Here is a 20166-nt window from a genome sequence, read left to right on the forward strand (position 1 = left end):
GTAATAATTTAAAGAACAAATCAATAATTTACTCTCTACCCTTGATGATTATTTTAAGTAAAAACTCTTGATAAATTTTTTGTTGTAGCACACACTTGGGGTAAGTAAGCTTTCAACACTTTGCATGTTTCTTTTTTTTTTAGTCAAACAATAAATTTTGTTATATTAGATTTTAGATTAACTCCTGACGAAATTCAAACCCAAACAATCATACAAGAGCTCAATACTTTTTACCACCGAAGTAAATGTCTACTTGCCAACACTTTGCCTGTTAGGTACTAGCAAACCGTATCAGGGATATTTGGCGTTTAGTGCAACTCGGATGAGCCCCACTGCCGCCGGGTTAAGGTTGCGAGTGCGGACAAAGGCTATTTTCTGTGTCCTCTAGTAAAATATAAATTGGGCCATAATTACTTTTTGGCTTTTTATTATTGCATTACTTTTTTTATCGTATCTTTTACTGGTGATACCTGTATATATTGGTAGCTTACCTTTTATTCGAGAGAGCATAAGAGAACATATAAATATGTAGTAAATATAACATTATTTTTTTATTTTTCAAATTTGTATATTATACTATTAGTATAAACTTTATTATATTTGTTATTTTAGAAAAAAGAAAAGGAAGTGGCATACTTTAAATGAAGCTGCAGAGAAGAAAAATCTTGTAGTAAGCATTGAAAATTTCACATCAGCAGAATATAATATTTGTTATGCAGATACATGTAACCTAACATGAGCAGATTAGTAACATATGACAACATCTGTCACGTCAAAAGATACCATTTCTTTGTTTTTCTTTAAGAATTGTATCAATTGTATCAATTAATCTCTCAATGTATGCATGAAAAGTGAATAAAATTAATATTTCTCTTTTTATATACCTTATTATGACTGACTTATTATGTGAATTAAGTTACACTCCTTTTTTTGGAGTAGGAATATCGTTATATGTATTTAAAATGAAAAACTATTGAAAAGGGTTTAAATTTTTTGAATTTTAACGATAAGGACAAAATAAATGGTAAAGTGAATAGTATCATGATTGATATTTTAGTATAAAAATATGGTTTTTCGTTAAAATAAACAGTACCGGGAGCATTTCGTTAAAGTTCCCATTTAAAAAGTGGTGAGTACTATAGCACACATCTATTTAAAGTGAGGTCCATTAATTTGTGTGTGTATATATTTAGGTAGATAGTTAATCAATCTCTTAACTATAGAGTGTAGAACGTTTTCCCTATACAGTCAATTATTGTTGTACAGGATATGAGATGGTGGGCATAAGCATGCATGTGAATGTGTTGTAGTATATGATTGACAATTCGACTGTACCACTTTAATGAGTATATTCAATTTCTATAATACCCTCTTTAGTTTTAAAAAAATGACATTGTTTAACTTTCTACACACATTTTATCCGTTGTAGAACAAAGTGAATGCCACCACCTACCACTACAAATACTAACCTTACACCACCACTACCATTACCACCACCATTGTTGCTACCAACATCATCACAACCATAACGCCACCACCTCCATCGCAACCGGCACCACCTTCATTGCCATCACTATCGTTGCCACCACCACATCCACCATTGTTGTCGCTACTGCCGCTATACCTGCCATAACCATAGCCGCCACCATTGCCACCAGAACTTCCACTACTACCGTTGCTACTTGTATCAACATTGTTACCTCTACACCCTAACCACCACACACCATTATTGGCACCTCCACCATACCCCCACCTTTATCGTTGCCATCACCAATGTCGCTGCCACCACCACCACCACCACTTTCCTCACCACCGCTGTCATTGCCAGTTCCACTAACCCCACTACCATGTCCATTTTTGTTGTTATATACAATTATAACACTTTTACACTCAAATTTATCAACTGCTTTTACATTGCTTTTTACATTATCAAACGCTCAAATGCTTTATTTTACAGCTGATTATTCTTAAAACAATAGAAGTTGTGAAATCCGGTTCTCATATTTCACTATTTAAAATTACATATCTTGTATTTCGAATTCATATTCATAGTTTCAATGCTTTCATATTTACGGCGTATATTTTTTCGATAAGTAAAAGGACGAAAATGCCCGTAATGAACTAAACATAATTCTACGTGGTCGTATTTTATTCCTACATATTTTCCAGATTTCTTTACATGTTTGGATGGTACGTGTCGATATGAACGTGTGAGCTCAAACAAAATGAAATTTGGAGTTATAACGAAAAAGTTATAAACGAACGAAGGTATGGGCAAAATAGTCATTTTGCTATGATTCTGGAAGGCTTCAGATTTGTGGGAGCCTTGTCTTGGTGAAAGGAAGCCATGGGAGTGGTTGGAAAAAAAAATGGAAGGGAGAGACCAACCAGACCAATAGGGGAAGAGAAGGAAATGAGGGGAAGAGGAGAAAAGAAGAAGGCTGCCCAATGGGAAGACAAGGAAATGAGGGGAAGAGAGATAGTGAGAAGCATCGAATTCTCTATCCTCGCTCGTTTCTCCTTGGGACCCGACTGCAACCTGATGGGTTTTATGGTTTCGACGTGATTTTCATCGATTTCTCTGGCGAAAATCGGTAAACCACCACCACCAAATACCTCAGCACCATCCCTGCTTCAAATTTCATTCAAACACGACTGGGTTTGACCTTAGTTTCGAGAAGTACCGCACTGATGGGTGCGACGGGCATCAGCGATAATCCACCTTTTTTCTGAAATGCTTACCGTCAATCACCACCACCAATACACTCATTTAAGAGGCCATGAACAAATCCCAAGCAATGGTGGAGGCGTTGGAGTGCATATAGAGGTCGAATCAAAGCACACCCAAAACTATGGTTCCGGCAGTTCGTGGGAAAAACTCAGGCATTTCCCTGCCGAATTGGACTTCGACTCAAGTATGAAACTTGCTCCAATCATTGAGATCTACATTTATGTGGAATTTGATGATTTTTGGAATTAGTTGGATTTTTTGCTAGCTGGGGCGATCGGCAGTCGCATGCAGTGGCGCGTGGGCTGAGACCCTACCTTCCATTCTTAGAGTAATTTGGATATCCTGATTCCATATGTGAGGTCCGATTGTTGAAATCTAGTCGTATGACTATAGTTTTGATATAGATTGCCAATTGGTCATTATATGAATTGATAATCCGACCGTTAGATCGTTAACAAACTTTAATACCCAATAATACATAATATTTGATGACATTAGGAACTAACGGGTCGGGAATCCGACGTACAGATCTTTCTGAATTGGATTTATAAGTTTGTAAAATCAAACGTTGACAGCCACTTGCTATTGGTGAAGATCTAACCGTTGGATCATAATGAAGTTTTAGTATATTGTTTTAGAAGCATAATGTTGACTTTGGGAAGTTACAGATCAAAAATCTGATAAGAGGATCTTCCGATTTTGATTTCTAGGGTTATGGACCCTACTCGTGACCTTAATTGACAGTTGGCTTTTTAGTCAACTAGCCCGAGTTCTTCTAGCATGTTGTTGATCTTAGAGTGTTGTTGAGATTCTATAGAGCTTATTGGGCTTAGCGTGATGATGTGTCTTCCTCGATTGACGTGCACCTTGATTTACGTATTGATGGCATCACATTGTGTTATGCTTGTTTATTTTATATGATTTGACTTGTGTATTGAACTTGTTGTGGAGTTTGGTTGATTTGTATGTTTGGCCTGATGTGATGAAATGTGAGGGTTAGAAGTGGCCCATGAACCCATTGTCATGGGGTTTGTTGCTTCGAGACTTGTTCACATATCATATCATTATTATATTTCTTGTTTCGTTGAGCTTTTGTATTTTGAGTTATTATTTCATGTCTTCTTCGTCTTCGAGCGTTGCTATATTTCTTGGACTTCTACTCAGTTTCGTTGAGTGATCCGGAGCTGGGTTTCCGCTGGGGTTCTGTTGAGAGGTCTGGTTCCCTACTCCGTTTGGATTATGTTGAGTGGTTTGGAATCCCTCGTGCTCCGCGATTCAGTTGAGTGGTCCGGAATTGTATCCTGCCTTGGATTTCATTAAGTGGTCTGATAGCCATTGTACTCCGAGATTCGTTGAGTGGTCCGGAATCGTATCAGCTTGGATTCTGTTGAGATGTTTGGAATCCATTCTACTCCGTGATTCTGTTGAGTGATCCAAAATCGTATCCTGGTTGGAATTCCGTTAAGTGGTCCGGAATTCCTTTTGGTGTTTTGATTCCAGTGAGTGGTCCGGAATCCCCTGTGGTGTATTTGTTCCATTGAGTGGTTCGGAACTTGATGTTGATAGATTTCATTGAGTGGTCCGAAATCGCATCATTTGACTTGTTGGTTCCTTGGATTTGATTTCAACTTCAGAGATGTAGGCTTTAGACGAACTGTGTCGCTCTAGCCCTGTATTTCGGTGTATGGTATGTGTTATTGATTGATATGATTATGGAATGATGTTGGTTGTGATTGTTGTCATTATGATTAGACTTATTGACCAATATGGCTAGAGATTTATGTTGCGCTTAGTCAAATGTTCCTGGATCCGTTTTTGACGTCCGTTTCCCCAAATTTAATTGCTATTATATAATTTTATTAATTGGATCCTTTATGTGCTTATAGGCAATTATTTGTGACGATTCTGTGTTCGCTAGTTTGTGTGGATCTTCAGCGGCTAAGTACTGTGAGTGGAACCCTTCTAAAAATATATGTTTTGATAGTAGAAATGCATACATGAAAAACATGATTTAATGATTACATTTTATGAAATGTTTTATGAGATAATATGCTTATTGAGGCTAGTTTGAATTATTACTATTTTTCCTATAACCCGTGTTCTTATAGAATATTTGATGGATGCCAATATGATATTTAGAACATGTTTCGAACACCTCTTTATAGTATAGATGATTGATGACTTTATACTATGAAATTGCTTTTCAATATATATATATATATATATATATGTATATATATATATATGTATATATATATGTGTGTGTATACATATATATATATATATATATGTATAATGATTTTGTACTTACCTAGTGATCATTTCCGCTACGGGACGTAGTGATAGATTCCGGTCTGTTCCGAGCGACGATTTGGTGTTAGCATAGGGTCTGGAGCGTGTTTCCTCTAGCTATTAGCACATGGACGGGGAGCCAACATGGGGCCTGGAGGTTATCGAACAATTCACTAGTGATTATTCTATATACAAGTTATGATTTGAGATATTGCACAACATGCTAGGTTTAGGATAACCTATGTTTATCATGATATATGAGTTTTCATAAAACCTACGTTGATAACTGTTTTACTATATATATATATATAAACTTAATCCACTCATGTTTGTTTTGCGCCCCCTTCAGGACTTAAAATTGAGGCATACAATCTCTGCGTCAAGTTACTTCTGTATTGGCATCTTCGAGTCCTCTTGGTGTGGGACCCATTCTTTTATTCATTCAATTTTATATTATTTCTTTTAGTGTTCTAGTTAGTTGTATGTTCTGAACACGTTCCTTAAATGCACATTCTTTATTTTTTATATTTATAAGTCTTATCTATCCCTTGTTTTCAGCATTTGCACTCAATAAATGGCTTTCGTCACCCTCAGATGTCGGCCAGCACGTGCCTATCCTGGTATTCGAGGAATATCTGGATCGGGACATGTCAATGAAAATGTGACGGCAGAGGTGGTGGGACTGCTGATACTAGCAGTCATTGACTCATCACTAGGCGAGGTTGGAGTGATAATGGTTGTGACGAGTTGGTAGTGGCGGTGATGGTGGTTGGCCAGAAACAGGGGTGGTGGTGGTGGAAGTGGTTTGATGAGTGGTGTCATTGGTGGTGGCCCATCAGATTCCTCTTCATGCCACCAAAGACTTGGCCCAATCCAAAACCAGAGATCCAGCCCAATATACAAAACCAAAATTAGGCCACAATTGTGAATAGCTGAAAACACCAAGGGTACTTTGGTACGTAAATCGCTGAAAAACAGTGTCAACGGACCTTTCTTCTCCGTTTCCACTGTCATCGCTCTTTCAAAATTCCCCGCCACAGTTCCCTTTTCCGGTCGCAAAGCTTCGCCGAATCCGCTTCTGCATTAGCACTCGCCGTCGTATTGACAACACCATAAGACAGGTAACCACCACTCGGTATATCGACTGTTTGTTTCCCGAGAAAAAAAACAGGAAAAAAAAAAAGAACACGGTATTTGACTACCGAATTCGTTGAATCGCTTACTGTAGCACTTTAATTTTTGGTTCCAACTTTTTATTCACAAAATTCATCAGCAACTAGAGAATGGAACTTTCACTCTGATTTTTTTTTTCTTTTCCGTATTTACTCTGTTCGATTTTGTGTTCTTGTGCTGCTAAAACCCTGCGTTTTAGGGGTTTTGGATTTCAGTTTTCTGTATTCGACTTGAGATTTTTGATTTTTTTTGGATATCGAAAGTTGCATGCTGGGAGGTTTCATTTACTTCAACCTTTGTAGCAAATGCGTTCCTTGAACTGTAAATTCTGATCCTTTTTTTGCTTTCAATTGTTTGGATTTTGAATTGTTATGTGGTGGAAATGCCGGCGTTAGTAAAATCAAATTCTAATCGAAATCGGGAGATTTTATGATCATAACAGTCTGTGGTTTCGACAAGTTGTAGGCTTAAAAAGTATCAACTGTCAGTATGGGTGACTTGTCAAGGTACGTTTCTCAGCAATATGTATTCAGATTTTCGGGGCAAATGGTATTTTCCGATTTTTACCTTCAATGAAACAATTTTCAGGGAGGATTTTAGTAATACGCTTCGAATACTTGTTGCTACGGATTGCCATCTGGGTTATATGGAGAAGGATGAAGTACGGCGCCATGATTCATTCCAGGCATTTGATGAGATATGCTCAATAGCACAACAAAAAAATGTAATAGCCAATTTTCATTCTAGCTGTATTTGTAGTCTCACTCCATGCAACACAACTTTGCGATTGTGGTTTGATTCCCGTTCTCTAATTCCTTTCAATTTTTGTGTCCACATTTGGAGAAATACAGTATTGCAAAGCTCTTTTCGATTGAAACTGTTTCCTTATACTTCCTGTGAACCAACACATTTTGGCATTTATCCTCTATCAGGTGGATTTTTTGCTTCTGGGTGGTGATCTGTTCCATGAGAATAAGCCTTCAAGGTCAACACTAGTTAAGGCCATTGAGATTCTCCGCCGTCATTGCCTCAATGATCAGCCAGTGCAGTTCCAAGTTGTTAGCGACCAGACTGTGAATTTTCCAAATACGTATGTAATTAATGAACTGCACGTTTGTTGTTTGCTTGGAATTTTTGCTGCAATGATATGTCTAAGTTGACCTTTGGTTCATATGCCATGAGTTGAGCAAATGGAGAAATACGGAATTTTTCCTGCAATGATATGTCACTCCGATGTGTTTTTGCATCCAAGTTTGTATCAGGAACCTTGACTTTCTGTAAAAATTTAGAGATATATTATGATAAGGATGATAGGCACCCTTCTGTTAATAACAAAATTCTTGTTCTAACAGATTTGGTCATGTAAATTATGAAGATCCTCACTTCAATGTTGGATTGCCAGTGTTTAGTATCCATGGAAATCATGACGACCCTGCTGGAGTGGTATGGATTCTATTGGTGAAGTTGTTTGCGTATTTGCCTTTTCATTTCTGTTTAAAACATTATCAATGTTTCTCATCAGAAATCATTTTTAGCACCATGTTTTAAGATTTTTTTTACACAAATTCGTTATCGTATATAGCTCACTGGTCAAGTTTGTTGGTTGTAATTAAAGGGTTCAAGTTTCCGGGGGATTGAGCTTACAATCCTCATCAGCTTTCTATCGATTCCTACAAGAAAGAAACTTATAACTTACTAGGCTTGTCAGCAAATTCAGACATACCATTTGCTGTAGTTATGAGTTTTCTAAGTATATAGATTTACAGTTAGTAAAGGATTTGATCATTTGAATGGTCTTGTTAAAATATCAAGAAAAATATGTTTATCTTTTGGAGTAAGCTGCATCTAATGTGACCAGTCCTTGAACCCATGAAAAGATGATCCCCAAAAATGGGCCATAAGCTTACCAGTTCTGTTATTCTATATCCAATTACTGTAAGAGAGGAAAAGAGAGAGGGGGTATTTAAAAATGGAGGAGGAGGGGGGGGGGTACAATAGGCTAATGGTTATCTTTGGGAAGAATAGGGATATTTTTGAAATAGCAATTATGTTATTGCCATAAGGAGGAGCAAGGACCCCCTCTTTCGTACGCTCATGCATGGTATATATCGATATTTTGAAATGTGTTTGCTACAGCTGTTTTAAGTACCATGTATTTGTACTTCTTAACATTGTGGTTATTGACAGGATAATCTTTCTGCTGTCGATATTCTCTCAGCGTGCAACCTTGTAAACTATTTTGGGAAAATGGGTCTTGGGGGTTCTGGGGTTGGTCAGATCACTGTGTATCCTATTCTCATGAGGAAGGTTAGTATATGGATTTAATTAATAGTAGGATTGGGAGGATCTAATAACTTCTTTTGGTGAATAGAGTATTTTTGTCTTTGTGTTGCATGGCTCATAACTCCTTCTGAATTGCAGGGTGCAACATCAGTGGCTCTTTATGGTCTCGGAAATATTAGAGATGAACGGCTCAATAGAATGTTTCAGGTATTTGATGTTGAGAATTTGCTTTATGCTGTTTACTTGCAGGCCTCTAAACACATATGTGTTGGGCATATTATTCATATGTCAGACACCACATGCTGTACAATGGATGAGACCTGAATCTCAAGAAGGGTTGGAAGTGTCAGACTGGTTCAACATTCTAGTGCTTCATCAGAACAGGTTTGGTGTGTGGGTGGGTGGGTGAGATTGGATTAATCATCATTAAGGAGGAATCCCGATTTATATCATAGTTTCATTTGATTTAAGTTGTCAATTTTCCTAGTTACAAAGTTATATAATTTTGTGTGCAGAGTGAAGACAAACCCAAAAAATGCCATCAATGAGCACTTTTTACCACGCTTCCTAGACTTCGTAGTGTGGGGGCATGAACACGAATGCCTCGTGGACCCTCAGGTGCCAATGAATATTGCTTTATCAATATATGCAACGTGGACATGTGCATACAAGCTTGAGTGTGTATGTGCACGTCTGTCTCTAGGTGCGTAGTTTTGGTCTTGTTGGGAGGGTGCCTTACACGACTTTACATGATTTTGTTTCTGACAGGAAGTTCCGGGGATGGGATTTCACATTACACAACCTGGTTCTTCAGTTGCAACATCACTGATTGACGGAGAATCAAAGCCAAAGCATGTGCTCCTTTTAGAAATTAAGGTTGCAAAACAATGTTAGATCTATTTTTTTTTTCTCCTGAAAGCAGCATTTTTTGATCCTTTCTCCTCCCAAACTGAGTTGGATGCTGATATACTTTTATGCAGGGGAATCAATACCGTCCAACCAAGATTCCTTTGACGTCAGTGAGGCCTTTTGAGTACACAGAGGTGATTTAATGTTTACCTTTTCGTCTACATTAAAACTTTTGATTAATAATATATTTTTTCTGCTACAGATTGTATTAAAAGATGAACCTGAAATTGATCCCAATGATCCTAATTCAATTCTTGAACACTTGGACAAAGTGGTAAGTGTAATTGCAAGTAATATTGGACTGTTGTACTTTCCCATGCCTTTCTTTTTTCCCTGTATTATGCCCTCTGATGCATGTGCTGTATATTAATAGTATAGATTTGAATTTCTATAGGTCAACGCTCAGATAGAGAAATCTAGGAAAAATGTTACTGGATCACAGCTCCAACTTCCATTAGTTCGAATAAAGGTAATATTTCCAATTTAACTTAAGATGTTGGTATTATGATGGTGATCCTCATATATGCATCCTCGCATCTCTAGGCCTTTTTCCTGTCCCATGCCTTGCCTTCAGATCTACAAGTATTTGTGTACATATGAATGTTCTCTTTTTGACCCAATGTAACCTTAACCTCCCCTTCCGTGTGACCGTATAACTTCACTCGAACAATTGGCAGGTGGACTATTCTGGATTTATGACAATAAATCCTCAAAGATTTGGACAGAAGTATGTGGGGAAGGTACATTCACTAATCCTAGATCAGTATTCTACTGCTAATTTTTCTCGTATCACATTTTGGAAATAAATCATTGCTATTGTTATGACTTTAAGGTTGCAAACCCACAAGACATTCTTATATTTTCAAAAGCTTCTACAAAGGGCCGGAGCGAAGGTACTAATTATCACACTAGTGGATTTTGCATTGGTTGAGTGTTTGTTTTTATACCATCTTATAAGTTCCAACACTTCACTTAATTTTTGAATAACAAAAAGCTTGGTGCAGTATGACCTCACCTATGAGATTTTCTTTATATTAACCTCGTAGGTTCATTAGATTAACAGATTGCCCACAAGTTAAATCTTAGTGCTGGCATCAGTCTAAAGACTTTCACATACATTAGCTACAGTTGTGTTATATCTCAAACAAAGGTGATGGTAATAAAACTTGATGTGACTTTAAATAAATTCTCTCCATGTTAGGGAAGTTCAGTTCTGACATCACTCCGACAATCAACTCTGTTACTTGGGGATTTCGTTACACTCAGAGCTATTTCTGAAGTCCATTAAATGTTAGAATTCATATATTCACAGATTTTCAGTTACTTATTTCTTATCTTTTATTGTAGCTAAAATTGATGATTCTGAACGGCTTCGCCCAGAAGAACTAAATCAGCAAAACATAGAGGCTTTGGTTGCCGAAAATAATCTGGTATCAGCCGTTATATTCCTTCTTTCCTTTACTCAGTATATCATGCATATAGTACTTTTCATCCAGTGGAACTCTGGATTTGTTTTTATACAGAATATAGTTTTGTTAGTTTCTTGCGGATAAACAGTTCCACAAGTTGCTCAGAAACACACACCCCAACTGACTTCTGGCAAACATTATCAGTGGAAAACTTAACGTGATTGAAACTTGGTTCTTTTTGTCCTTTGCCATCATAGTAAGGGTTTATGATTCCATTCCAGGATATGATTTATTTTTCGGATTACTGCTAAAATGGAAGTCATGTGGAAAATATTGAAGATGACATTACAATTACTTACAGGTTTACAGCATGTAAATTATATTTTAAGGTTAAACCCTCATGGGGATATCTGATCATGCAGAAAATGGAGATCCTTCCTGTCAATGATTTGGACGTTGCATTACACAATTTTGTCAGTAAGGATGACAAAATGGCTTTCTATTCTTGCGTGAAATACAATCTTGAAGAAACTCGAGTGAGTACTTGCTCTGTTTAAATTAAAGTTTCAACTAGCTATTGTATTTTCTTTTGAAGTATGCTACTGACAATTTTCTTTTCTACTTCTACAGAAGAAAATTGCTAAGGATCCAGATACAGTGACATTTGAAGAGGAAGATTTAATCGTTAAAGTCGGGGAGTGCTTGCAGGCAAGAATGATTAAATTTCAAATATTTTTCTTTCATCAGTGATTGTGTTACCCTATTCTAGTCAGTTTCATGGACAATTATTTTGCCCTGATGGGGCCTTCAGGGCTGTCGTTGGGGTTTGAAATGAGGCATTTAGGCCCAAAATGCGTAGCAGTCGACTTTGAGTCTTGAGACCTCTTGTACTAATTTCATAGAGTTTGGTTTTAGTTCTTAGATGTGGGAAAAACATATATACGTTAATCAAAGTTTGCAATTCATTGATCATAATTGTAGGCAGTTTTGACATAAAAGAAAAAACATAGAAGTCTTTTTCCCTCATGCATCTCACCCTGTTGTGGCCTTAAGCATCACAATGGCAATTAATGAGGGCTTGCTTCCATACATTGACCAAACATTTATATTATATGTGCAGGAACGTGTCAAGGAAAGACCTACGAACTCTAAGAGTAACTCTCCATTCTCTTCCACTGCCCCTCCTTGGGAGGTAATTCTGATTTTAATCTGCTTTTTTTCAAGAATTTGCATCAGTTTTCTGTGCTGCATCCATTTCAGAATCTTTTGGCTGATACATGTGCCTACTATTTTCATTTTTAAGCTATTGTTCTTCGTGTAGGATTTCAGAAGTACAAGTGCTGCTGGAACTGCAAGTGCAGTTTCCTTCAGTGACGATGAAGATGCAACGCAGATGACTGGCTCAACATCCACTGCCAGAGGCCGCAAGGGCAGAACGTCTACCTCAGAAGTTGGTAAGGGTAAAACTACTGCAAGAGGAAGGGGCAGGGGCAGGGGCAGGGGCAGGGGTACCAGTACCTTAAAGCAGACGACTCTCGATGCATCTCTTGGATTTCGGTCTTCTCAGAGGTTTTTCTTTGACTTAAGTTTGAGAAGATATTCAATCAATTAAGCGGCCCACTTCATTTAAAACTTAATTAATAACCAGCAATTTAATTAGTTGCTATAGAGGTGTAAGAGAGAAATATGTAGGAACAAATATAGCTGCAAAACTTTATCCTCCCACCGCATGATATGTGCCATGATTCTCTCTGGTATTCAACATTAAAGTCTACCACAAAATGCAAATAGTACCCTTAACCTTTATAGGACTTTATCTTTTCCCTTACAAGTTCATTTTTCTGTTTTCTGTATTTACTAATGTTTACAGTTAAAAATATCTACATGGTATCCTTTTTCTGCGCCCTACAGATAGCGTTGCTAACTGGGGATTCCTTCCTTGTTTGTCCTTATTGCTGTTCTATGTGACAGCTCAATTTCATTCTGTATATGTCATAGTCGTTGACTCTGATGTGAACTAATAAACACAATTAAAGAAGCAATTAGGATGCAAAAGAACTAATGTAAAATCCCAAGAACACAACTAACGCAGTCTTCTTACTAAGAAACCAACTCTGGTTAGACAAGAAAACAAGTTCTGACATTGCAAAATCATGACTTACGAGGATGTATTCTAAGTAGCTAATTGCAAGCAGTTAGAAGTCTGCTGCACGTTTGGTTCATATTGCATTAACAAGCTGAGACATTCATGTTCCCAGTTTTGTATCTTAGCTAATATAATTACTGCAGATCTGCATCAGTTGCTGCAACTGCTGCTGTACGAAGTATTGCTGATGATGGGGATGATGTGGATTCTCCTTCCAGTGAAGAAGAGGCGGGGAAACTTGGAATTGATGAGGTTGATAATAGTTCGGTATGGATTACCTTCTTTTTCAACTGAGTTTTGGCATTAAATCAGTAATAGCTAATGAAAATCCGGGCTGTTCTTAAGTTACTGTCAATTGACTGGCGAAGCTCTTTCATATGATTTTTTTCCACCCACACAATCTCCTTTTGCCTTGTGCCAACCATTAAATATTTTGCACGTTTACACGTTCCATAAACCGAATCAATGTTGTTTATGCTATTCATTTGATAAGATAATATGGTTTCAATTATTGAAGGAAAATGATGAAATTGTTCCAAGTAGAGGACGGAAGAGGGCTGCTCCAAGGGGGAGAGGTAGAGGCTCTACGCAACCATCTAAGCGTGGAAGGAAATCAGATAGATCTGCAGTTAACCGAATGTTTATGAACAAAGATGATGACGACGACGATGATGAAGATGTGACAAAGAGATTAAATAAGCCTCTGCCTCGGGTTGCTATTCTTTCTTCTATTTCATTTTACCTGTATTCTTTAAAAATCAGTCAAGAAATATATAGGACTGCCTGCTTTTGTTCTTGAGAGATTTCTAATAGTACTGAGCTTTTTTTCTCCTTTTTTGTAGGTCACGAGAAATTACGGTGCTCTTAGAAGGTAACAATCAGTAAAGTTCGCCCATGCTTTGACAAGGCAGTCCAACTTCATGTCACGGTTCCAACCTTATGTACCTTCCGAAAGGTCGCAAAATGTAATTTGATCTTTCCAAGAGTGGATGCCCGCTTCAGCTGATTTTGTTCCAAATCGAGTTAATGTTCTTTTTCGGGTACTGTACGTATCTGTCTTGAGCGATACATGATGTGAGAGATTGTGAACATGGTGACGGCCATGGTTTCCAGCCACCAGACAAAGCAACCGTGGTATCAACTGGAATTTGTGGTCGCAACATCCATCTGATTTGTTTTAGCTTGGAAACAACCCCGTTGTCTGAGATGGCTTGTAAGTCAAGAAAACATCAACTTGTATTACACCATCAAAGTAAACGATTTGCGCGTCTAACATTTCATTACGGAAACCTCTAATATTTTCAAAAATGATGTGAATTACAGATCCTACTCCCTCTCTCTTTCAATTTGTCAAATGAAAGATTTCCAAAAGAGCTTTCTCCAGCAGATATGTACGTGATACTAAGAAACGACTATTAGAATAGCGCCACTCGAAAGATGTCACCTCAACTCATGGCAATCAGAAGAAAACCTTCCATGGAAATACAGGACGACTCTCTGGGCCAGCAAGAATCTTGGATCATTCGAGGGCCAAACTCTGTTTCACTCTACTTTTTCTCCAGTGTTAGAAGTGATGTTAGGTTTACACTATATACATACAAATCAGCTAGATTGCACTGGTCTCTCATCTGAAATGGGGTCTCTTCGGAACATCCTTCAGGCTTAACAAATGGCTTGGACCGCCGACTTTCCCCTGCTCAAAAGAAGCTCAACATTATCAGATTATTAACTGAAAGTGTCTGCAGTTCATCACCAATCTCTATACTAAATCGGACATCGATTGGGATTAACACAAAATTTAATTAGAGATTGCATATGTTCAGATAACAAGTACCCTAGCAATATCAACTAAGATCACTGCTCCAGACATGAAGCTTCCCGTCTATATTGCAGCACATACAAAAGCCTAATGAGGTTAGTCATTTCTTTTTGTCGACGATGAGGATTGTCCATATTTCAAAAGAAATCGAAGAATGGTACAGAAAGAGGAGGAAACTATGGATTTTTACTTGGCATGGTACTTCTTGGGAAGAGAATCACCCTGAAAGCCTATGTGGGATTCTCTGAGGTATTGGCAAGAGAGGTGTTTAGTATCAAACACCTAAAAACTGTATACACCAACGGTTCAACCTCTCCTAAATTTCTACTCTTTTACAAGATCATCCATCGGACTAATGACAGCATCTAAAGGAGCAAACACCTAAAAATTTTAAGTACGACAAGGTTAGCCCTGGTTCTGCTGTGGAAACAATGATAAATATCCAAAAAGCCTCCACTCCCAAACCACACTTAAAGGGAAAACAGTTGTTTTTACTCTGAAGGGTACATGAGGAGTGAAAGATGAACATTTTTCTAATCCTGTTAGACAAATACAAACGATTACAAAGGACTAATTATCGACTATTAACTTATGTACCTTTCCAGCCAGTCCTGTTCGGTCGGTCCTTCGCAAAATGCTCTGTTTTGTCCCCTTCGGACTCCAAACCATGGTTACAGGAGCAATGCCTTTGTTATTGCATTTCTGACTCCCAGCGATTCTCCCTTTCAAATTCTCTTTTCCTGGGGCCACCAATCTGTTAGATCCACCAACAACTGGTTTCTTCTTAGATTTCACAGTAGTTACTGGTTTAGTTTCTTTAACTAGAACAGAATCCAAAGGTTTCCTTCTCAGAATCTGATACTGAACCTGCACAAACAGTATGATTCATGTTAATATCAATCTTGTGGCCCGTCGAGATCAAACTCAGTAGGAATAAATTGCAAGAAAACCATGAACAAATATGGGGCCCCAAAAATGCTTTTAAGGATGTGTTACGAAAAGAGGGAGAGAATAAGATATGCATACATCACAATTAAATAGAGTACAGTCGTAACTGACAAGTCCCTTACTAGTAGGCGATTATTTCAGATATGCATACACCACAATCAAGAAAATTCTTATTATCTGTGTCTCGGATTTATGACATCTCACCTTTGGTTTTTCAGCTTCTGTGTGGATTGACTTTGAAACATTAGGTCCAATTCTGTAGTTTGCAGTCCCTCTCTCATTCTTATGCGTAGACAACTTGGATACTTTAGAAGGTTTTATTCTGTTCTTGGTTGCATAACTCATTCTTGTCACATTCCTGCTATCTGGGGATCTTTCTTTGTACTGTATTGATGTAGATGTCGAGGTCCTGCCATTCGAACCAGGATTAGAAGATGATCCCACACTAGACTTGCTGAATGAAGATTTACGGCCTCTTGATTTCCTTCTATCACAATTAATCTCCACTCTGGCTGCTGGCCTAGTAATACCGCTTTTCCTGAAACCAGCCTTTATTACTGAAAGTATCCCATTTGTTTGGCTCAATGCTGGATTTGATTTCTCCATAAACTTCTGTTGTTGCTGCTGACCACTCTCAGATGTAATGGTGCTTGCTGTACTGCTTTCATTTGCCTTGTTTGTCACAGAACTAAAACTACATGTTGGATCCCCACCAGAGGACGTTGGCTTAGAGCAATTGGGTATGTGATTTCCAGTTAGACTGCTTTTACAAACTGAACCTGATTTGGAACTGGTTGTTCCCTTCAACTGTATGAAGCTTGATTTGGGGTTCATCTCATCACTGGACCCTGAGTTCCCACAGGAAGATGTCCCGCTCAGAACTTTGTCTAGGTGCCGCTTATCTGTAAAATCTTGGTTTTCCCGTCTCCATTTCTTGCTTACAAAGTCTTTGCCTCTTGACTTAGAGACAGAAGACAGAAGTTGTGGCGAAGATGGTCCAACTAAGTCAAAGTTTAAGCCCATACTATCCTCACCCGAATTCAAAAATGCAGCCTTCAACTGGCGTGAAGAGCATTGGTGGAACCTAATAATTCCAGTATATTACTAAAACTCAGCATTCTTATTTGACAGCATGAATTACAAAGACAAAATGGAGAATGCCGCATAATCAAAGGGCCAAAGGATGCTTACAGATGGCTTCTGTAAAACCAGTCATCATCACTGCAATGTGTACAATCCAAAAAAGAAGAATTAGAAATTGACATCACATATACTTTCTAAATTATAAACCATTTCTGAAAATTAAGGAAAAAAAGGTGTGGGAACGTGATGATATTTGTCTCGAGTATACTAGAACCCACATATGTTGGTTTGTTGAGTTGGCTTCTAGAGTGAGATCCACCCACAGAGGCGCTTCGATTTCTTCCTGTATCAATCCGCAAAGAGAGATGTAAACAAGTAAATTAAAGGTCCAGAGAAGTTGCATGAAATAAAAGAGATTGCAAGTTAATCCTAATCACAAGAACAAAATGCACCTTCAGATTTGATTAGAATATGTTTGGTTGCCAAGAATATGTAGGCTAAGAAAAAGAAATACAAGGGTAAGTAAACACGAACACGAATAACGATCGCAACATCGAAATACGCAAAAATTGCCACACTCTTGTCAACCAAACAAAAGATTCCTACACCCAATAAACCCAATTTCAATTAGAACGCAATATATTTTTTTTTTACCATTATATTTAATCTCATTTAATCATAGCCGTTAGATGATAAGTAAAAAACAAAAAAAAAGTTTAAAATATGATAGTTTGGTGGGTCCAAAATAATTTAATACAAACTTAAATCTTGGAGGGAATCTAGCTTGAGATATATTTTCTTCTCATGACTTATTTTAGCCCAATAGTTCGAGATGGTTTGGGGGGTTCTAAAGCTTATATTTTAAGCTTTATCCCATGGTTGGACATAGCTCCAACCCTTGGAGACAAAGCTTAAAAATTTAAACCATAACCCATAAATTGTTTTTCTCCTCCAAACTTTATGGTTTAAAATTTTAGCATGAGATTATTAAATAATGGTTTAGCCAATTTTTTTTTCGGTAACTTTCTTGAAAATAAAATTTATGTATTTATTTTTATGAATATTCTAATCTAAAAATATTCAATTTTTGATACGTAATTAAAAATCATACTATTTATAAAGTTTCAAGTTAAATTTGATTTAAATAATTTTATTAAATTATTTAGATGTTAGATTTAATTTTGGGCCGTCAAGTCTTTTTTTTTTTTACCATTAGATCTGATCTCATTTGATCATGTAAAAATATCAAAGCTAGTGATCTAAATGAAGAGGAAACAATGGTTAAGATTGTGCCACATGTCAATGGATAAGGAGGGTTGATAAATAAGGGTTGTTAGGATTGTAGGTTGTTAGAAAGACTTTTTAGCCAAAATGGTCTCTGAGATTTGCATAACTCTTCACTTTGGTCTCTGAGATTTGAAATCAATAGAATTGGTCATTGAGTTTGTCCACTATCAATCATTTTGGTCATTCCATGAAAAATCTCTATTAAATAAGAAGAGAATGACCAAAATACCCTTAATTTTTGTTCAATCATTTTGGCCCATTGTTTATTAAATTGAGGGCATATTTGTCATTTTGCATGGAATGACCAAAACAATTGATGGTAGACAATCTCAAGGAGTGTTATGCAAATCTTAAGGACCATTTTGGCCAAAAAGCCTGTTAGAATTGTAGTTTGTTGAAGTAAGGAGGTTACACATTGTATTAGCATAACTAGCAAGCTTTGTAATGGTTTAGTATATAAGCCCTTTGTAAAAACAATTACTTGGTATTGAAGAAAGATCAATTCACAAAGCGCTCATCTTTCTCTCTCTCTCTCTCTATCTCTCTCTAAACTTCTTATGCATTTTTGTTGCATTTCTTTTGCATTTTTCTTAGTTCTCACATGGTATCCTCGCCAAGAAACGATTTGGCGCTTCCGCATTCTCCTTGAAATCTCTATTATCTTCTCTTCTCAATCCTCTATTTTGTACAACTTCTAAGATAAAATTGAGCAAATCCTATATCAAATTCACAAGAAAATTGGAGTTCTTTGTCACGAAGATCAACTGTTCGATTAAAAGCATCATTGAAGAAATTTCTCCCTTTCTGCACAAATGGTTACAACAGTGCAACTACAAATTGTTCAGTCACCAATCACCAACCTTATTCCAACTGTATCAACATCCTTTACAATGAAATTGGATGACACCAATTACTTAACATGGAGCTTTTAGATTAAATTGCTTCTTGAAGGCTATGGAATTCTGGAATTCGTGAATGGCACCACGAAATGTCCAACAAGATTTGTCAATAATTCAACTGTCGAATGAGTGGAGAAAGATGCCAACCAAGTTTGGAAAATGCACAATCATGCAACTTATTATTGCAACTTTGTCATGAACAACAGTATCTTGTATCATTGCTAGTACAAGTTCTAATGAAATATGGGTGAATCTCAAGGAAAGGTTTTCATCTGTGACTAAAACAAGTATCTTTAAATTAAAGATTGAGCTTCAGAACATCAAGAAAGGGTCTGACTCAATTTCTGAGTACCTGCAGAAGATTAAAGATGCAAGAGACCATCTTGCAGCAGTTGGAGTTATCTTCGAAGATGATGATATCATCATTCTTGCTACATTTAGATGTGTTATCAGAGGAAGGGAAAATGATATCTCCATCAAAGATTTTCGATCTTAGTTGCTTGTTGAAGAAGCAACTATTAATCAGTCACTGGAATCCAATATGTCTTTTGGAACTGCAATGATAGCATGCAATTAGGCTTCAAAAGAGAAAGCATTAGTTCTTGATTCTAGTTCTATCGATTCAAGTAACTGCGGTTCATCTTTTGGGGGTGGATCAAGTCAAGCTAATAACTCAAACAGTCAAACTAATTTGGACGTAGGAGCAGGGACGAAGCCAGAGATTTGTGTGAATGGGGGCATCCTCAAACAACAAAGTCATAATTAAAAAGCTTAAGAATTTACTAAACACAATACTTATATATTAATCCATAAAGTTTTTCATACAACAGTCATTTACAATATCCCTCGACGCGTTTTCATGTTCTGAAAGCGTTGCATGACAACATCATTACCAATACCATCAAATATATCTCTCTCTATAAAAATAACCATGTTATCATTCATCCATTGATCTCCCATCCGATTTCTCAATCGATTCTTCAGAATTTTCATGGCCGAAAATGCTCTTTCAACGGTTGCAGTAGCAACTGGAAGAGTTAGTGCTAATGTCACAAGCAAGTAAACCAGCGAATACACCTTGTGTTTCTTGCATTGAACCATTTTTTTTGCAAGATCTCCAATCTCTTTTAAACCTGAAAACTCAATGCTAGACCGCATATCCACAATGTAAGTCTCAAGTTGAATCT

At 37.2% G+C, this 20166-nt stretch overlaps 2 protein-coding genes across 7 annotated transcripts; one reads left to right on the forward strand and one right to left on the reverse strand.

The window, feature by feature from the left end:
* Positions 1-1470: 1470 nt before the first annotated feature.
* LOC103423026 (uncharacterized) lies at positions 1471-2770 on the reverse strand. Its single transcript, XM_029089425.1, has 3 exons — positions 2743-2770; positions 1754-1903; positions 1471-1709 (listed from the first exon to the last, which is right to left on the reverse strand). Exons 1-3 carry the CDS (start codon positions 2768-2770, stop codon positions 1471-1473), a joined length of 417 nt encoding a protein of 138 aa, XP_028945258.1.
* Positions 2771-5995: 3225 nt separating this feature from the next.
* On the forward strand, positions 5996-14265 carry LOC103423023 (double-strand break repair protein MRE11-like). 6 transcript variants are annotated; one of them, XM_070808621.1, is made up of 23 exons: positions 5996-6144; positions 6639-6702; positions 6785-6920; positions 7129-7286; positions 7549-7639; positions 8384-8503; positions 8618-8686; positions 8772-8863; positions 8995-9160; positions 9248-9355; positions 9460-9522; positions 9591-9662; positions 9783-9857; positions 10066-10128; positions 10221-10281; positions 10736-10818; positions 11220-11333; positions 11428-11505; positions 11918-11989; positions 12119-12366; positions 13087-13210; positions 13461-13655; positions 13786-14265. In XM_070808621.1, exons 2-23 carry the CDS (start codon positions 6686-6688, stop codon positions 13816-13818), a joined length of 2238 nt encoding a protein of 745 aa, XP_070664722.1. In that variant the 5' UTR covers positions 5996-6144; positions 6639-6685; the 3' UTR covers positions 13819-14265. The 6 variants fall into 6 exon arrangements, with proteins under 6 accessions (XP_070664722.1, XP_028944814.1, XP_028944816.1 ...); XM_029088981.2 differs by having other exon boundaries at positions 8995-9097; XM_029088983.2 differs by having other exon boundaries at positions 5997-6144; positions 6662-6702; positions 8995-9097.
* The last annotated feature ends 5901 nt before the right edge of the window (positions 14266-20166 follow it).

Source organism: Malus domestica, chromosome 11, assembly GCF_042453785.1.
Source record: "Malus domestica chromosome 11, GDT2T_hap1".
NCBI lineage: Eukaryota > Viridiplantae > Streptophyta > Magnoliopsida > Rosales > Rosaceae > Malus > Malus domestica.